The sequence below is a fragment of the Saimiri boliviensis genome, chromosome 2, assembly GCF_048565385.1.
Source record: "Saimiri boliviensis isolate mSaiBol1 chromosome 2, mSaiBol1.pri, whole genome shotgun sequence".
Classification (NCBI taxonomy): domain Eukaryota; kingdom Metazoa; phylum Chordata; class Mammalia; order Primates; family Cebidae; genus Saimiri; species Saimiri boliviensis.
The window spans coordinates 154441034-154461678 of NC_133450.1; the positions used below are offsets into that span (position 1 = coordinate 154441034).

Genomic DNA, 20645 nt, shown 5'->3' on the forward strand with positions numbered 1-20645 from the left:
GTGGGGGATACGTCCTAGATCTGAATTAAAAAAAAAATTACTCAATCCGTTCAAATATCACCTCAATATAGGTAGGTTTTAAATTCGTTTGGCCAGAGCTTTTGAAAAGCTACGTGGAGACCAAGACAGTGCAAGGGATGCAGGGGGACCAAAGGAAATGCTCAGGAGGAGGTTAAAAGAACAGGCTCTGTAGCCAGACCACCTGGCTGCCAGCTCAGTGACCTCGGGTGACCTCCCAGAGCCTCAGTTTCTCCATTTGTAAAAATGTCAAGATTTTTAATAATTATTGAAATGCCTCTGTCCAAAAGCATTTTAATTGCTTACGGTTATGAGACTGGATCAAGTTAGAAACATAAGGTAAACCCATGTTTATTGAGCATCTACTATATTCTGGGCACTGAGATAAAAAGATGAAGAAGGCAAAGTCCCTCCTTTGAAGAAAGTGTCATGCAGTGGTAAAACAGTGGGGAGAGCTCTGTAGAATGAATATGTGAATAGCTAATCAGGGCATCAGTTTCTACAGTTGGTTATTCTATATGTTTATAGGCCTGGGCATTAGCTTTTGGTATCAACCTATGGAATTATAGCTAAATGAAACTCCTATTGCTTCTAAAGTTTAAAAAAAATGTCTCTTCGGAGGTTTAGGATAAACTTTTATTTATATCCATTTTAAAAGCAAAATTAAGATTCGCATCCTCCTGGACATGTTCAACCTTCTCATCCTCCCCAAAAGGTCTCAGAAAGAAAATCCTGAAACACAGCCTCTACCCTCATTAATCTGAGATATTCTAGTTCCATTTTGGATTTTATTTCATCGCAGTTTAAGGAGGTTGGATGATAATGAGGTGGTGTTATTGTGAACCTGTGCTCTCTTGTTCAGACAGTTCTCACCCACATAGGAGAACTGACCATATGTCGAGCTCTGATAATGTAAAAATACACAATTCCTAGAAAACAAAAACATTGTCATTTTTGGGAAACATACTCCCCCATTTTTCAGTCCATTTATTTAGGTTTGACCTTAATGTAAGTAACACCTACTATTCTCATCTTTAGTGAAAAATCATTGAATTTATTCCTTTATGTAAAATGTATAGTTGTTTTCAGATATGGCCAGAATATTGGGAAAATCTGTTTAAAATGCTTACAGTTACCAGTCACCCCAGTCGTTCCTGTGGTCTCTGCTACTCGAGAGGCTGAGGCAAGAGGATCACTTCAGCCCAGGAATTTGACTTTAGCCTGGGCAAAATAGCAAGACCCTGTTTGTTAAAGAACAAAAACAAAAAACAGTAAAATAAATTTAGAGGAAGGAGGAATTTGTTTTGAAATTTGATAAGATAATTTTTAATTAACATCAGTTTTTTAGTATACTATTGTCAAAAGAATTTATAGCTAACTCATCTGTCTGATGACTTTAAGACAACCTTTACTATTTCAGCTGTTGCCAAAAAGTCTTTTGTATAATTAAATTGGGGGAAGGTATCATCCTCACAGCAGGGTAAACAATTGAACACCCTGCACCTAACCCACAACTTTAGGTTGAGCTATGATGGCATGCTAGTGAAAAATATGGACGCCACAGGTGAGCTGCCTGGATTCAGGTCCCTGCTCCAGCACTTCTGTGTGACTTGAAACAAGATCCTTACCGTCTCATTTTTCTTCAAAGTGAGAATAATAGGAATGCCTACCCTACGGTGCTGATTGAGAATTAACTGAATTAATACAAATAAAGTAATTGCATCAGTGCATAATGCATAGTGAATGCCAGTAAAGTGTAAACTATTAATTCATATGTGCATCTTATTATGTGCCAGGCAGTCTTCTAAGCACTTTGCAAGCTAACTCATTTAATCTTCATCAAAGCTCTCTACTAAAAGGAGCACTTACTATTCTCATCGCTTTAAGGTGAGAAGACTGCGGCACAGAAGGGTTGAGTGACTGGCTCATGGTCACATTGCTATAAAGGATGAAGCTGGGTTTGGGCAGTTAGGACCCAGATACTACATGTGTAACATTTACAGTACTTCATCTTATCCTAACAGCACATTTCTGTTCTTACCTCCTTTTTACAAATGAGAAAATTAAGGCTTGTAGCATTTAAACCTGTTTATTTCTGGTACTAAAGCATGTGCAACAATAGCAATTGTTATGCAATTGTTGCTTCTGATTTCAAGGCTCTGAAACACTTGAAGAGCATCGCTCCTGGTGCATTTCTTAAGCTGGCATGACGGGAACCATCTGAATTAATGATCACCAACAAAAGCCAGTGTCTGCAAATTCGTCAAAGCATAAGACGACTGTTCATTTTCCTGGCTTTCGAAAAGGAGAACATACATGTCCTAACAAGGTTACACATGCACAAAAAATATGTCCAAATTACCCTGTCAGAATTATTTATACTTATTTTTCTTGTTTTGTATTCAGTTACAGCTAGTTCTACCTGTCTTGTGTCAGAATGCCGTCAAGGATAGTTATAATTTAACATGAATCTCTATAGTAAAGAAAACCCACAAAGCAAAAAATGCCAACATGTTTATCTCATCAAAGTAAAAATGTTGATTGCCTCAGGAAGACTTCAGACACTTGGAATGACTGGGCAAGAACGTCCTAAGCATTCTCATTGATAAGGATTTAAACTCATGTCATGTTCCTTGCTTGATAAGGGATTGATAAGGGATTGTTTCGTTGTTTTTACCCAGTAATAACGCGTTTATTTCATTTTCTACCTCATTAGAGTTGAACTGGACCCTCACGTCAGGGACTGTATTCAGACCTATATCCGGGAGTGGCTAATCGTGAACCGGAAGTAAGTTACTTTTTCTCCACTTTTTATAGATAAATATTAATTTTATATTGTTAGCTTTTTAATATTTCTTGATACTTTCAACAGTTCAAGGTTACAGAAAAATTGCATGGAAAATAGAGTTCTTATATACTCCCTCCTTATCCCCACCCCCCCTCACACACACAGTTCCCCTATTATGAACACCTTGCTTTAGTGTGGTACATTTGTTACAGTAGCTGAGCCAATGTGGATATGTTGTTATTAACTAAAGTGCATAGTTTACATTAGTGTTCACTTTTTGTGTTGTATATTCTGTGGGCTTTGACAAATGTGTGATGACGTGTTTCTGCCTTTATAGTATCATACAGAATCGTTTCACTGCCCTAAAAATCTCTGTGCTCATTAGAGAATAATGACTTGTTTATCCTCCCTCCCTGGCAACCATTTTCCTTTTTCACTGTCTCCGTAATTTCACCTTGTTCCTCAATGTGTTTCTATGGCTTGATAACTCATTTTTTACCACTGAATAATCTTTCATTGCATGGATGTAGCATTGTTCATTTATCCATTCACTTACTGAAAAAGAAAGTTATATTTTAAACATAAAGGATAGACTACAAGCTTGTCCAACCCATAATTTATGGGCAGCATGCAGCCCAGGATGGCTTTGAATATGGCCAAACACAAATTCATAAACTTTCTTAAAACATTATGAGATTTTTTTGCAAATTTTTTTTTTTTTGGGTCATTAGCTATTGTTAGTGTTAGTGTATTTTATATTTGGTCTAAGATAATTCTTCTTCCAGTGTGACCCAGGGAAGCCAAAATATTGAACTTCTGGAATGGAGTCTTTTTGTTTTCTTCTCATTCTGATGAATTCTGAGGGGGAAAAGAATCAAGTGAATTGAAACCTGGCCTCAGATTCAGAGGTGGCGTTTGAGTTTGTGACTAAGAAATAAATTACTTGCTGGCCTTCCAGTAAGGGATCTTTCTCTCCTAGATTAATCATACCTTCTGTGACATTGTTCTGAGCCTTTTTCTTTCCGTTCCGTGGACCTGGATAGCACTCTCTCGTGAGAAACATCTATGCATGTTAAAATTCTCAACCTGTGTGGGTGTACGTGTTGGGGAATGAGATGTGGACTGTCTACAGATTAGGGCACACCTCACTAGAAACACATCAGAGAACCTTTGACAAGGTATTGGTAGTTTAAAATTCTGATAGCCTCACTCCTCGTATACCTTAGTAAGAATTACTATTCTGTGGGGTAAATGATGAAAGACTTTGGGAATTGGGTTGTATTCGGCTCCTGAAAGGGTGCCACTGAGTTTGTGCTGAGGTTTTCTGAAGTAATGTCAGTATGCACACTATTTTCAGCAGCAGCAGAAGAGAAAGCATTGGTTATTAAAAGTGATTAAGGGAAAGTTAGCTGTTAATCCATCATCTGTTCTAATATGAATGGAAAACAAAGTTTGCCAGAGAGTCAAATAAAATTATGGTTTGCTGATAATAAATCAAAGATTTCAGAACAAGTTGTTCTCAAGCTTTTAAATGTTATCATTAGAGGTACTTTCTGGACATTAAAGATCTAAAAAAAAAATCTGAGAAGGAACAACAAATAGAAATGTCCATTTTGATGCATTTGGTTTTCAAATTTATTTTCTATTTTGGGCTTGCCCACTTTTTCATTCCTCATGGCAATTGCAGGCTTCTTGGAGTAGTGTTTTTTCTTGATCTTGAACAAATTTAAAAGAAAAAAATGACTCTTTGGAATACTTGTAGAAATTTTGAAATAATTGTGAAACAAAAATCACTCTAGACAGATAATCATCATGAACATTTGATGTCTATCCTTTGAATGGTGTTGGTTTTTTTGATATATGCTTATATGAAAACTAAATCAGATTATAATACCATTTTTATAACATGCATTTTCAGGTATCACAGTATAGAGTGATTCTCTCCCTTTGCTATTAAATATGCTTCCTCAATGTAATGATTAATGGTTGTGTAATATATTTAATACCAAAATTTATTTAATCAATTTTAATGTTTAGATGATTCCTTACTTGTCAGTGTTGTACTTAAAATGCAACAACATCCTTCTCACTAAAAATTTGTACATATTTATGATTTTTTTTTCTTTGGGATAAATCCCTACAAGAGGAATTTCTATGTCAAAGGATATACACAAATTTTAAAATTTGGAATAATAGATCAAAGATTATGCTGTGAACAGTGGCTCACATTTAAAATCTCACTCAGCACTTTGAGAGGTTGAGAAAGGAGGATCACTTGAACCCAGGAGTTCAAGACCAGCCTGGGCAAACAGAGACCCCCATCTCTACAAAAATAAAAATTAACTGGGTGTGGTAACATGTACCTGCAGTCCTAGCTACTCAGGAGGCTGAGGCAGGAGGATCACTTGAGCCAAGGAGGTCAAGGCTGTAGTGAGCAATGATTGTGCCACTGTACCCCAGCCCAGTCAACAGAGGAAGACCTTGTCTCAAGAAAATATTGTTAATACTATATGCATGAATTTCAAGAATATTAGATGTTATAATTTATTAACATTTCCAATTTTATGTGTTAAAAGGTTGTCTTTTATTTTCATTTTCTTTTATTATTAGATTAGGCATCTTTTTTTCCGTATATTTCTTGGCCATTTTTATGTTTCCTGGTGCTCTGCTTATTCATGAAATTTGTGCATCTCTATTAAGGTATTTGTCTAGTCTTATATATTTTTTATGAGCACTTTATTTGTTAAAGATATTAACCCTTGTCTATCATGTATTAAAAATACCTTCCACAGTATACTTTTTGTCTTCTAAAGTTGTTCATAGTTTTTAATATTCTGAATTATTTATATTATTAAATATGAATATTTTTCCTTACGATATTTAATTTTGGCATCATGCTTAAAATTTGCTTCACAAACATTATTATTTTCTAAGAGTTTGGGATTAAAGCATAATTTAGACCATTAGCCACTTGATTGTTGCTTCTGTTCCCTTACGTGTCTCCATTTGTTTTTATCTTTTCTATAGAAGCAGTGGTTATCCATGTATTTATTCCATGCAAGTTTTTGCATCTTTTTCCCCTGTAAAAGAAAGGAATATCTGTTTTAACTTTATGTTTGGCAGCATTCTAGGGATAGGGGTTACCATTGGCCCAGTTCTCTGCAGCCCTGTGTAATGGAGCACTTCCCTTCCCAGAGGTCAGGTAGTGGACAGGGAGAAGTGTACAACTTCAGAACTCCTCGTCAGTTTCTGGCAAGCTTTCTTGTAGAAAGGATGCATCTCTTTCTGTCCCTCTGCCTGATTCTCTTGCACTCTGAGTCTAACGCTCTGCCCATGAAAATGACACTTCCTAGCACACACTCCTCTCAGGGATCATTCTTTCTCTGTTTATCTGCTATAGTTTATCTGTGGGGCGAATCCAGTACACAATTGCCAGATACCCTTTATTTCCCAGCCTCACGTAGTACATTTTTAGTGCTGTTGTTTTCTATGAGTTGTATCCGTATCATTTTAGAATAATGGTAGAAGGGGAAGGTGGTGATTCATATGAATGAAACCAGGTGGTGGAGGCTACGATGCCTTCATAGATAAGCCGCTACTCTGAAAAAGGAAAATTCAGATTTCTGTATAGACACTGACTGTTTAGGGACTCATAGGCAGGAAGATACACAACATCTTCCTATCTTTATTCAGTGAGTTCCCCTTTGGGGAAACAAAGTATGATACATCCTTCTCTCTCCAGCTCCATCTGTTCCACAGAGGTTCTGTTCAGATTCAGGTGTTAAATTATCTCTTCATTTGGATGAGTTTCCATTTTTTATGTCTTCATACGTGGTTTACAATAGGATGCAATAGGGGTTGCTGGCCACTTGTTAATTAGTGATTGATTATTTAGCTCTCCTTTAATTTGGTTATGTGCCAAATGATATATGATTGTTTTGAAAGAAATCAAGTAATATGAAAGTGCATTAAGGAAAAGGCAAATCTCATGCCTCACTACTCACCAGCTTCCTACCCTTCCCTTAAGTCACTCGTCACTCCATAAAGCCCAGCTGTGTAGCTTCCAGATCTTTTTCTACCCTCACAAAAAAGATTTGTCTATTTTTCACGTAAAGATGTATGTATTAATGTGTATTGATGTATTGCACACATACATCTTACATATAGTTTTACATAATAACTTTCCATGTCAGAGCCATATCCCATTCTTTTGAAATGCTGCCTGCCTCGTATTCAAAGGGTAGAGGAATGTGTCATAAGTTACTGAAACTAAGTGAGTATTTTGGTTGTCTCCATTTTTCATAATTACAAATAATACCAAAATAAACATCTATGCACATTTGCCCCTACACATGAATGTGAATATTTCTGAGGATAGAAATGAAGCCAGTGTACATGGTATTTTCTGATAAGTACTGCCAAATTCTTCTCCAGAGAAGTTGGCCTATTTCATTCCATTACCATGAAACTGGTACATTCCTACATTCTTGCCAGTGCTGGATATTATTTATTCCTCCATTCTTTTTTTAGTTATTATTTATTCTGGAAGCTATTGCACCTACTTTCTGAATACAGCTTCCTATCATCAAGTTTCCTTTCCTTATATGTTCTAAAGTCCCAGTTACATGTGCACTTAAACATACAACCGTAAGTCCCACTCTTTGGTGTTTACATAAAAACTGTATGCAAATATAGCAGTTTAGCTATTTTATTTGTAATTGCCAAACCTGTATAGTAGTTTTATTTGTAATTGCCAAAAACTAGAAACAATCCAGATTATACTCAGTTGGGTAGTAGATAAACAGACTCTGGTAAATCCATGCAATGGAATACTACTCAGCAGTGAAATGGAGCAAACAATTGATATATACAACAACATGGATGACTCTCAGATGCATTATGCTAAGTGAAAGAAGCTAGACAAAAAAGATAACCACATGATTCCATTTACGTGTCATTCTGGAAAAGATAAGGCTGGGGACAGAAAACGGGTCCATGGTTGACAGGGTCTGGGAGAGAGAAAGGGGCTGACTACAAAAGGACAAGGGAATCCTTTGTAGCTGGGACTATAGTGCCTATGATGTCAAATCTGCCTTGGATCATTAAATTAGAAGAAATCAATTCCATTTATCCTAAGTATTCCCTCCAAGTGAAATACTTTGGTTGCATATAATAATAATTCAATAAATATTAGCTGTTATGATATTTATTAAGTAGTAGTACGTATGAGAAAACATACTTATGCTAGCATGTCAAAGGAATGAACACCGAATTCTCTCCCATATATTGAATGTGCCATGGAGGGGAGACCTACCTTCCTCTGGGGACCATACTTAATGAAGCCACTTTGCCTTATAAGGGCATGTCTTTGTTATCCAGAACTTTGTAGTCAAACACTGATTTAGTTAGCTCCTTTATTCCTCAATTATCTCCTTGCTGGTAATACATTTCTCTATAATATCTAGAGATAGACTTTTATGTCCTTGCTAGCTGTGATAATGGCTTTGAATCCCACTTAGGGGGCAGAGGAGTAGAGTAATGGCCACTGTGTTCCCTCCCACTCTCATCATTCTATAGCGCATTTGCCACTCAAGTTCTGTAATTGAGACATTTAAATCATACAAATAATGCTGCTCATGAAGGATAGGGGAAACTTTTAGATTTCCTTTAAACCTAACAGGGCAAGATTAAGTTACACAAAAATGTAAAATACGTGATCTCCAGTAAATTGGAGGAAATGTATTTTCTTACCTGAAATGTTTGTTACTTAGACTGGAAGATTTTTTAAACAATTTTCATTCTATCATTCATGTCTACAGCACCAAATCTGTTGTCCTTGTTCTAAAAACAATAGTACTTTTCTCCCGGTGACTTTTGAAAATGCTTACTGGCTTACTGATTAGCATGGTGCCATGTTTGCTTGCCTATCCCACCTTCTATCCGCATGTTTTGATAACTTTGTGTGGATTAATATTTGATGACATCCTTTGGGTGATATTAACTATTTTAAGCTTTATTTCCTCTGTCATTTTCTCTAAATGAACCAAAGAGGGATAACTTCAGAATGTTCTCGACACTTGGTAGAGAGTTGAACTCTTGGGTAATTAAACTTGTTTACATACTGTATTTATCCTTGCTGCAGAGACAGTGAAACATTTCATGAGTGTTTCATGATTAAGGTAATTCTGAAGAAAGGTCGTGTTCAAGGAGAGCTGGGATATCAAGGAATGGGGTATCATCTGTTTTATTACTCTATATTTTACTCCCAGTGAACTGGTAAACAATTAAAATTCAAACACATCAGTGCATATAATTCAGTTACTCCCAAAACACCATAAAAATGTCTCCCTGATCAATAATTGCTTCTTATGACATGCATCTGTTGTGCTGGCTGTCAAGGTGCTTAGGTATTTGCTTTCTCAAAGTATGAAAAGCAAGCCCAGCTCATCAGCCTATGCGGTAACAAAGAGAGCAAGATATGCAGATATCACAGAGGCACTCTTGACCTGTTGTACAGAGACTCCCTCGCAACAAATCCAAGCCCACGAAGACTCTCCAGGCTCTGTTATCACACATCAGCCTGGTTCAGAATCGATGCCCTCCTCACACCGTACGGTTCTGATTTTCCATGCCAGGCAGCTCTTCTTAAATGGATGTGTCCTTTCCCTGTTTGGGCTTCAACTTCCCATTCTGGACCTCTTTGGCTACTCCCTACCCCAAGTCATGGAGGGCTGCCTTGTTCTGATGCACTTTATGATTTTAGCACCAAACTGTACAGGAAGGGAAAGGGGAAAGAGGATGTGAAAGGAAAGAGAGGGTAGGGAAGAGGAAAATGAAGAGGAGGAAAACATCTTATTTTCTAGTCCTCACAATAGGCCCTCAAAATGAGCAACATTTCCCCCTTCATACTTGAGGAGATTGTGACTCAGAAAGACTAAGGCATTTGCCCAAGGTCTCTTCATACATAAGGAGCCAGCATTTGCACCCAGTTCCTTCTGACTGTAGAGCCTGGATTCTGTCAGCTCCACCACGCTGCCTTTAAGGAGAATGCTCTCAAAACGTGCTTGGTCTTTGGTTCATCTTCAAATGTGTTAGAATAGTATTTTAAGAAAAGGAATGCAGATCTCCTGGGAGGCAATAGGCTATGTTCATTTCATGAGACTCGTTTTTCTAGCAGTTGGCCTACTTCCCCGGTTTTCTCCTGTCTGCACATAGGTGCAACAGGAGCTTGGCTTTATTTGACTCCATTGCCAGGGTAGGGTAACGAGGCTGGGACTCTCTTGCAGCCAGTGGCATTGAGCCAGCAGTCTCACTGCCGACTCAGTGAGGGTTCCTTCTGCAGCCAGCACTTGTGGAATGAATCATCTTTACATGCTTGCCAACCCTTGTCCTCTCCTCCCCAGCCAGGTTTACCCTTGCTGCTGTGAGCGAGCTTTGAGACTTGGAGCTTTTTAAATGGGGAAGTAGATGCTAAATCTAGTATGAGGACGAGAAGGAAAGTTTGCTCCAGTTTCAGACACACAGTCATAGAAGATGCTAGGCTTAATGCTTTCCGTAGCAAAACCCCTGAAGTCTTAAAGTGTACATATTGTGAACTGAACTTTTAGCACTACTGCCCACCTGTCGTTGACTATGGGGTCCATGTGAAAAACTCCCGTAAACACTCTAACAAAATGGAAGACAGAAAAGAAAGCAAGCATCATTTGTGTACAATTGCCAAAGAACAATAGCCAAATGAATTTGATGGCTCCAAAAGTTAAGCATCTTTTGAGGAGAAAATTTGATTTTAGGGCCGGGTCGGGTAGCTCATGCCTGTAATCCCAGCACTCTGGAAGGCCGAGGCAGGTGGATCACCTGAGGTCGAGAGTTCGAGACCAGCCTGGCCAATATGGCAAAACCCTGTCTCTACTAAACAAAAGTTAGCTGGGCATGGTGGCACATGCCTGTAATCCCAGCTACTTGGAAGGCTGAGACAGGAGAATTGCTTGAACCCGGGAGGCTGAGGTTGCAGTGAGCCAAGGTCATGCCACTGTACTCCAGCTTGGGCAAAGGAGCCAGACTCTGTCTAAAAAAAAATTTTTTTTTATTTTAATTTTTTCAGATACAGTGTATGAACTTTTTATCATAAAATCTTAAACCTGGGGAAAATATTTAGAATTTACCTCATATTCTTACTTCACCTTATGAGGAAACAGAGGCATGGAGAGAAGTAACTTGAGGATAATGGAAACAGGCACACATCTGTGATTGTGTGTGTGTGTGTGTGTGTGTGTGTGTGTGTGTGTGTGTGTCAGAGAGAGAAAGATGTTCGCTTGTAAGTAAACACTCTTGAAAATAGGTGTATATTATTAGCTAAAAAATAATGCTTAAGCTGATATAGTTCTGGTTGCTAAACCATACACACAAAATGTCCTTAGGGAGCTACTTCCTGATTTTTATTTCTGTGGTCCAAAAAGGTCTCCTTTTTAATCATCATGTCACATCATATTAAACCTTCAAAATCAATACCCTGTATAGCAGTATTATCACCGTTTTCAGTCTCCCTCCAAGCTCTACCCTTTGGAGAGGTCTGCCCCACTCTGTCAAGTGGAATCCTTCCCTCTCCAAATCTACCTCCCTCACTCATTGAACTCCTTTCCTCTGACCAGAGAAAGGGATCAAGGAGGGAAAGGAGACCAGCCTTGGTCCCTAAGCCTTCAGAAATGTCCTCCTAATCCCCACCTTTTCTTACCCCTGAAAAGGAATTAACATCCCTGACTCTGTGGAATGGTGTATACTGCCACATCAGTGTTGGAGTCAATCCCCAGAGGAGAGGGGGAGCCTCCCGCATCTTTCTTTGTAACATCTTGTATCTTCCTTTTGCTGTTGCTTCCCCCACTACACTTGGTTTTGTTCTAGACTACATTTCATTTGAGATTTCTGTTTTGTGTTGAACTTGCTGTTTTTCGTATTGAAAAGATGACATTGCCCCAAGAGCCAAAAATAAATGGGAATTGAAAATAAAGTAAAATAAAATAATAACATGTACAGGTCCTAAAAAAGGCAAAGGGCAAACACCAAAGTGGGAAATTTGAAGTTTAATTAACTGTTTGTTTCGATGTTAGAGTAAATTAATGTTAAATTCTTTGGTGATTTTTCCCCCTAAAATTGGATTTTTTGAGAAACATCACTGTTCAATATGTATAATTTTAGGGTAGCATAATTTTAGGGTAGCATAATTTTAGGGGATAACAATATTTGCATGTATTTGTCACCACTTTGGGTTAGTTTTTGTTCCGTGTCCCCCAACCAGGATGTTAGATCACACATACATTTTTTTTCTTTGAGCTCTTAGGGAGAATCCAAAACAGTCATTTTAGACAAGAGGAAAGCTTACCCTGTCAGCACACACAGATACATTGTTGCCTAAATTTATGCTGGTGAGAGTAACTTTTAAGAAGCTAGCAGGTTGATGAAATCCATGTGACAATTTCTCTCAAATAACTCTGTTAATGGCCAATCCAGCAATCCTCCCATCTTAGCCTCCCAAGTAACTGAGACTACAGGCATGTGGCACCATACTTGGCTAATTTTTTTGTGCTTTTTGTCGAGATGCGGTTTCACCATGTCACCCAGGCTGGTCTCAAACTCCTGGGCTCAAGCAGTCCTCCCACCTTAGCCTCCCTGGGTGCTGGGATTACAGGTGTGAGCCACTGCACCCAGCCTGTATATTTTTCTTGAAATCCTTTTTGAATGTTTAGCCTTATTTCCTTATTCAGAGTACACCTTGTTCATTATTTATTTTTTTTTCATTTCCCCAATTTAGCCTGCTTTTCACCCAGCCCTATCAACATAGGTTTGGGTCAGAGAAATTCAAGTGGCCAAGGGACACTAAAAATGACCCATTATAGTAAATCTTGACTTGAATTAGTCACCAAGCTAATCTTAAGTGTTTTCTAGGCTATTTCTTGTCGTCGTCGTGGTCGTCCTCCTCCTCCTCCTCTTCCTCCTTCTCCCCTCCTCCTCCTCCTCCTCCTCCTCCTCTTCCTCCTCCTCCTCTTCCTCCTCCTCCTCTTCCTCCTCCTCCTCCTCCCTTTTTCCTTCTTCCTTCTTTCTTCTTTCTTCTTTCTTCTTCCTTCTTTCTTCTTCTTTCTTCTTTTTTGGCTCAAAATGAACTGTTTGTTTTTAGAACACAATAAAATCCAGGGAGAGTGTCCAGTTCTTCCTACAGACGTCACTGGGATATCTTATTCTTTAATTAGTTCAGTCAACTAAAATTGGTCGAATATCTCCTCTCTGTGCCAGAGTTATAAACTCTGTATTTGCATAATTGCTAGTAGCGCTTTTAATTTCTTACTTTATCTAGCTGGCATTTGATCTGCCTAATACCTTCTAATCTCACCTCATGTCCCTTTACCTGCTTGGTGGTTTTTCTATTAGTGCAGGAAATCAAACGAAATGGCGTGTGACCTAGAGAAACTAGAAGAACAAGAGCAAATCAACCCCAAAGCCAGGAGAAGAAAAGAAATAAAATCAGAACTGAAAGAGACATGAAATCCATACAAAAGATCAATGAAACCAAAAGTTTGTTATTCAAAAGACTAAACAAGGTTGGTTAAACCATTCGCTAGATTAATAAAGAAAATGAGAGAGAAAATCCAAATAAGCATAATCAGGCATGACAAAAATGATACTATAACTGATGCATCAGAAATATTAAAAAAATCCTCAGAGACTGTTATAAATACCTCTATGCACACAAACTAGAAAACCTAGAAGAAATGAATAGACTCCTGGAAACACACAAGCCCCGAGATTAAAGCAGGAAGAAACTGAAATCTTGAACCTACCAATAATGAGTTCTGATATTGAATCAGTAATACAAGATCTACCCAAAAAATTCCTTGATCAGATGGATTCACAGCCAAATTATACCAGACATACAAAGAAGAGCTAGTACCAACTCTACTGAAATGATTTTAAAAGTTCAAGGAGGAGGGACTACTCCCTAACTCACTCTACAAAGCCAGTATCATTCCGATACCAAAACCTCACAGAGACACAGCAGAGAAGAAAACTTCAGGCCAATATCCCTGATGAACATCAACATAAAAATCCTCAGCAAAATACTGGCAAACCAAATCCAGCACCACATTGAAAAGTTAATTCATCACAATCAAGTAGGCTTTATTCCTGGGATGCAAGGTTGGTTCACCATATACAAATCAATAAATGTGATTCATCACATAAACAATTAAAAACCACAGGATAATCTCAATAGACATAGAAAAGGCTTTTGATACAATTCAACATCTCTTCATATTAAAAACTCTCAACAAATTAGGCATTGAAGAAATGTACCTCAAAATAATAAGCCGTCTATTATCCATCTATCCACAGCCAACAACCCTATTTAAAAATGGGCAAAATCTGGAAGCATTTCTCTTCGGAACTGGAACAAAACAAGAATGCCTACTCCCACCACTCCTGTCAACATAGTACTGGAAGTGCTAGCCAGAGAAATCAGGCAAGAAAAGAAAATAAAAGACGTCCCAATAGGAAGAGAGGAAGTCAAACTAGCTCTGTCATAGTGCAGGCAATATGTACCCAGAAAACACCACAGACCCTGCTAAAAGGCTCCTAGAGCTGATAAGCAACCTCAGTAAAGTTTCAGGATACAAAATCAATGTACAAAATTTAGTAGCATTTCCACACACCAGTAATGTCTAAGTTGAGAGACAAATCAAGAATGCAATTCCATTTATAATAGCCACAAATAGAATAAAATACCTAGGAATACAGCTAATCAAGGAGGTGAAAGATGTCTACAATGAGAATTATGAAACACGCTGAAAGAGATCATAGATGACACAAACAAATGGACAAATCTTCCATGCTCATAGATAGGAAGAATCGATATTATTAAAATGGCCATAGGGCCCAAAGAGATTTATAGATTCACTGCTATTCCTATATAACTACCAACATCATTTTTTTCACAGCATTAGAAAAAAACTATTCTAAAATTCACGTGGAACCAAAAAACCTAAGTAGCCAAAAAAATCCTAAGCAAAAAGAACAAAGCCAGTGACCTCACACTGTCTGACTTCATGCTACACTGCGAGGCTACAATAACCAACACGGTATAGTCCGGGTACAGAAACAGACACATAGACCAATAGAACAAGATACAGAACGAGAAATGAACCTGCATACCTACACCCGTCTGATCTTTGATGACGCTGACAATAACAAACCATGAGAAAAGGTCTCCCTATTCAGTAAATGGTGCTGGATGACTGGCTAGTTATGGATAGAAGATTGATACTGGACCCCTCCCTTTTATCATATACAAACATTAACTCAAGACAGATGAAGGACTTAAATGTAAGACCTAAAACTATAAAAATCCTAGAGAAAAATACTAGGAAATACTATTCTGGACAGTGCCCTTGGCTAAGAATTTATGAGTAAGTCCCCATAAGCAATTGTAACAAAAATAAAAATTGACAAGTGGGACCTAAAGAAACTACAGAGCTTCTGCACAGCAGAAGAAACTATCAACAGAGTAAACTGACAGCCTACTGAATAGGAGAAAATATTCACAAACTATACATCTGAAAAATGTCTAATATCCAGAATCTATAAGGAACTAGAACAATTCAAGCAAAAACAAATAAACCCATTTAAAAATGGGCAAAGGACGTGAACAGATGCTTCTCAAAAGAAGACATACATGTGACCAACAAATATATGAAAAAATGCTCAACATCACTAATGATTAGATAAATACACATCAAAACCACAATGCAATACCAACTCACACCAGTAAGAATGGTTATTACTGAAGTCGAAAACTAGGCTGGGCATAGTAGCTTACACTTATAATTCCAGCATTTGGGGAGGCTGAGGCAGGTGGATTATTTGAAGCCAGCATGTTGAGACGAGCTTGTGCAATGGAGGAAGACAGTGTCTCTACAAAAAATCAAAATAAATGGGAAAAAAAAATTAGCTGGGCACGGTGGCATGAACCTATAGTCCCACCTACTGAGAGCCTGAGGTGTGAAGATTGCTTGAGCCCAGGAGTTCAAGGCCGCAGTGAGCTATAATCACACCACCGCACTCCATCCTGGGTAGCAGAATGAGACCCTGTCTTTAAAAAAAAAAAAAAAAACTAACATGGAAATTCGTTCAGTCACCATGAAATGCAGTGTCAAGATTTCTGAAAGAACTTAAAGCAGAACTGCCATTCAACCCAGCTATCTGACTACCCGGTCTAAACCAGAGGAAAATAAATTATTCTACAAAAAAGACACATACACCCGTATGTTCATCACAGCACAATTCACAATAGCAAAGACATAGACTCCGCCTAGATGCCCATCTTGATCAGTGGACTAGATAAAGAAAAATGGGGTACATATACACCACGGAGTACTACACAGCCATAAAAAAGAACAAAATGATTCTTTTTTGCAGCAACATATATGCAGCAGGAGGCCATTATCCTAAGTGAATTAACACAGGAACAGAAAACCAAATACTACGTGTTTTTATTGATAAGCGGGAGCTAAACAATGGGTAAATGTGGACATAAAGATAACACCATAGACGCTGGGACTACTAGAAAAGGGAGGATGGGAGCAGGTGTGAGTTGAAAAACTGCCCTTTGGGTACTATGCTCACTACGTGGGTGACATCAACATCATTCATACATCAAACCTCAGTGACAAGCAGTTTACCCACATAATGAATTTGCACCCCCCTAACCTAAAATAAAAGTGGGAAAAAAATAAAAGATAAAATATCCTGTATCCTCAACAGAAATTAAAATGGTGCGTGTTTGTGCACTTGACTTCGCAGCATGTTTTCCAAAGATGTGTTTGAGTCATAAAAGTGGGAAATAGACATGTTGGTTTCTCTAGTCATCACTTGACAACTTATATGTTTTACCTTTCTTCTGATGGCCTCATTTCTTCAGTGACAGGGCTAGACATTCTATTTTAAACTCTTTCCATAGCTACACATTTTCAACACAATTTTAGCAAAGTTCATAAAGTGGAGATTGAGGACGTTTGCGAAGATAAATAATTTATTTTTATTTTTTCTTAACCATGTCCCGCCTGCTTTATTCATTATTAAGAACATTGATGTGAAGATTAAATGGTTTTCTCTATTTTTATCTTCAAACGATTTCTGTTTGCTGCTTCTGCACATTGCTAGATTTATTCCAGCCACTTAACACTAGGGTCATGGTTTAGCTCCAGCTTGGAGCCAAATGCCCCACAGCTGAAATGACCGCACCTCTAAAGTGGCATTTTCCCAGGCCATGCCTCCCTTTAATAATGAGCCAGCCAGGGGGTGAGTTTGTATCTCATTACAACAGAGCCTTGTATTAGGCCTGGTGCATAATTAAAGTGAGGAATTACAATGGGTTCCCTCTTCGAAAGCTCTCTCAGCACCATGCCTACAATTTAAGCCATTATTTTTATTTTTAATCTAATGGTTTGCCTCTCTTTCTTTCTCCAAATTAAATACCAACCATAAAAGAAATCAAGGAAGTCCAGAAATATGTGGCTTTAAAAAGACTGGATCTCGAAAAGATTTTCACAAGACGCTTCCGAAGCAGACGTTTGAGTCGGAAAGCTTGGAGTGCAGTGAACCCGATGCTCAGGTATTTCCTATCAACAAACATGGTTACCAGGTTACTGGACTCCTTGGCCCAGGGCATGCTGTCAATTTTACAAACTAGAATAAAGGGTGGACTCACAGAAGGTTTGAGTAGGAAGAACTTTACCATCTAAGTCAGTGATTTTTTTTCCCCAAACTTGTTTGTTGCCACAGAAATTGGTGTTCAAATGAAAACCCAGAAACCCAATGATTAAAACAGAAGAAAGTGGAAAAGCTCTAAATAGGGGACAGAGACATCTTGGGCCCATCCCTAGAACAATTTCTGCAGAGACTGCGGTGCCCCTAAGCACCACAGAGTAGTGGCGCAAACTACAGAGTAATTAAAAGCAAACTACAGAGTAATTAAAAGCTCCACACTGTGGCCAGATCCCCTGCATTCTCCTAATGATTCTACCATGTACTAACTCTATCTTCAGGCAGGACCATTAAACTTATTGGGCACATTTTCCTGCCCTGGGAAACAAGGATGATAATACTAACTCATGAGGTTGTTTGAGTATTAAATGAATTAATATGCATAAAGAATTAGAATAATGCCAAACTACATATACTTAGTGCCTAGTAAATGCTGGCACTGTTACTGTTGTCATGATTCTTATAAACTGATTACAGTTTAAAATTCATATTGTGAAACTAACTTTTTTTTTTTTTTTTTTTTTTTTTTTTTTTTTAAGACAGAGTCTCTCTCTGTCACCAGGCTGGAGTGGTACCATCTCAGCTCACTGCAACCTCTGCCTCCCAGGTTCAAGTGATTCTCATGCTTCAGCTTCCCAAGTAGCTGGGACTACAGGCATGTGCCACCACGCCTGGCTAATTTTTTGCATTTTTAGTAGAGAAGGGGTTTTACCATGTTAGCCAGGATGGTCTCAATTTCCTGACCTCGTGACCTGCCTGTCTCAGCCTCCCAAAGTGCTAGGATTACAGGTGTGAGCCACCACGCCTGGCCGTGAAATGAACTTTTAACACTATTCTGCAACTAATTTTTTAAATGTCTGGGGTCATGTGAAGAACCCCAGCAAACACTCTAACAAATAGAAGACAGAAAGAATGAAATCCTTCCTTTGTATAAAACAGCCAAAGAACAATAGCCAAATAAATTCCAAGTTTCCAATAGTTAAGCTCCATACACATGCGTTCACAGAAGCATTATTCATAGTAGCCAAAAGGTAGAAGCAGCCCAAGGGTCCATCGTAATGAACAGATAAAGAAAATGTGGTTGCCAGGGGCTGGGGGAGAGAGGAATGGGAAGTTATTGTTTAATGGGGAGAGTTTCAGCTTTCTAAGAGGAATAGCATTATGGAGATGGATGCTGGTGATGGCTGTACTGCAATGTCAAGTTTGCACAGAACTTCACGTAAACTAATACAGTTTTCAGCTTCCACGCGTCTTCATAGTACAGGAATCTCACCATGCTGGAAATGATTAAAGGTTTTAAAATCATACTTATTTTTCAGACAAGGTGGTCCCCCTAAGGCCAAGCCAACTACTTACTTGGAGCTCCACAGTGGAATCAGCCATCATTGCCAGCACTAAATATGACAAGCTTACTAAGGGATAGAATACCTGGATGCTCTGCTCTATGGGAGATTTAAGGGATTTTTAAAAATCAGTAATTTTGACTAAATTCCATCTTCACCCTACGTGATGACCAACTAAATTGTTTCTCTTATTAGACAGAAGCTACAGTAGGTATTTCAACAGAAGAAATTTAACACAGGGAATTGATTAAGCAGGTTTTAGAGGTCTAAGAGAACCAAAAGGGACAATTTGAGGCTATACTAAAATCATCATTATAGAAAACAGCACGCCACTCTAGGGCTGGGGTATACAGCAGTGGTTCTCCACTTCAGCGTCATCTGAATCCCCCAGAGGGTTTGTTCAAACATGGGTTGCTGGGCCCTGTCTGCTGGAATTTCTGATTCAGTAGGTCTGGAGGGTGAACCTCATACCTTCTAATCAGCATTTCCCAAGCGATGCTGATGCTGCTGGTCCCAGGACCACAATTTGAGGACCACGAGTCTAGAGGAAGAGTTTGGAGTTGTCAGAATGTAGGAGCTCAGAAGAAGGGCCCGGGTGCCAGGACTGAAATCTCTGAGAAGAAGGTGCCACCCAGGCAGTGGTGTTATCTCAGGATCTCAGAGGGAAAGACCTCGTGGAATCTGGACTTGTTCCTCACAGGAGGAGGAATTGCCCAGCTGGTCCTGGTACCTTCAAGTAAGATAAGGGTGATTCTGGACGTGCCAAAAGAACCTGAAGGCTAGAACCAACTGTCACTAGGAAGGTGAGAGGACCAGCAACAGGAAGGAGCCAGGACCTTTGCCCTCCTCAAGCCATCCAGTAACCCTGTAGCGCCCCCTATTGAGAACCTAAAGGGACAAGAAACCAGAAATATAATTTGCTGACCCAGTATCAAAGAACAAAACATAAAAGGGTGAATTTGGAGCCCAGAGACAATAGGTGAAGACCAGTATACGCACAAAGCACACACTTTCCTACAGCATACTAACAGAGCACTCAAGTCACTATCTCAGTTTAAGAGCCAAGTTGACCATATGATCCAGAGGAAAGGATATCACTATATCAAAGAGTCATCTGCACCCCTATGTTTATTGCAGCACTATTCATAGTAGCCAAGACATGGACTCAACCTAAGTATCCATCAACAGAAGACTGGATAAAGAAAATGTTATCTATAAATGTTTTATATATATATATATATATATATATATATGCACACACACACACACACACACACAAAATACAATACTATTCAGCCATAAAAAATGAAATCCTGTTCTTTGCATCAGCATGGATGAGTGGATGAGCCTGGACAATGTTAAGTGAAATAAGCCAAGCACAGTAAGACAAGTACTGTATGATCTCACTTATATGTGGAAGATAAATAAGTTGATCTCATAAAAGTAAAGAGTAGAATAATGGTAACTAGAGGCTGAGAAGGGTGGATGGAGAAGAGAATAGAGAGGTTGGTTAATGTTTACAAAATTATAGCTAGATAGGAGGAATAAGTTCTAGTGTTCCATAGTACTATAAGGTGACTAGAGTTAATAATAATTTATTCTGTATTTCCAAATAACTAGAAGAAAGGATTTTGAATGATCCTAACACAAAGATATGATCATTGTTTGAGGTGATGGATATGCTCATTACC

At 38.5% G+C, this 20645-nt stretch overlaps 1 protein-coding gene across 4 annotated transcripts in view; it reads left to right on the plus strand.

The window, feature by feature from the left end:
* Positions 1-20645, plus strand: part of DOCK8 (dedicator of cytokinesis 8) — a 243967-nt gene that overhangs the window by 72003 nt on the left and 151319 nt on the right. For all 4 annotated transcript variants that reach the window (XM_039461451.2, XM_039461450.2, XM_039461452.2 and 1 more), the window contains 2 exons: positions 2735-2806; positions 17336-17459. In XM_039461451.2, the coding sequence (XP_039317385.1) occupies positions 2735-2806; positions 17336-17459 (196 nt within the window). The remainder of the gene's footprint in view (positions 1-2734; positions 2807-17335; positions 17460-20645) is intronic.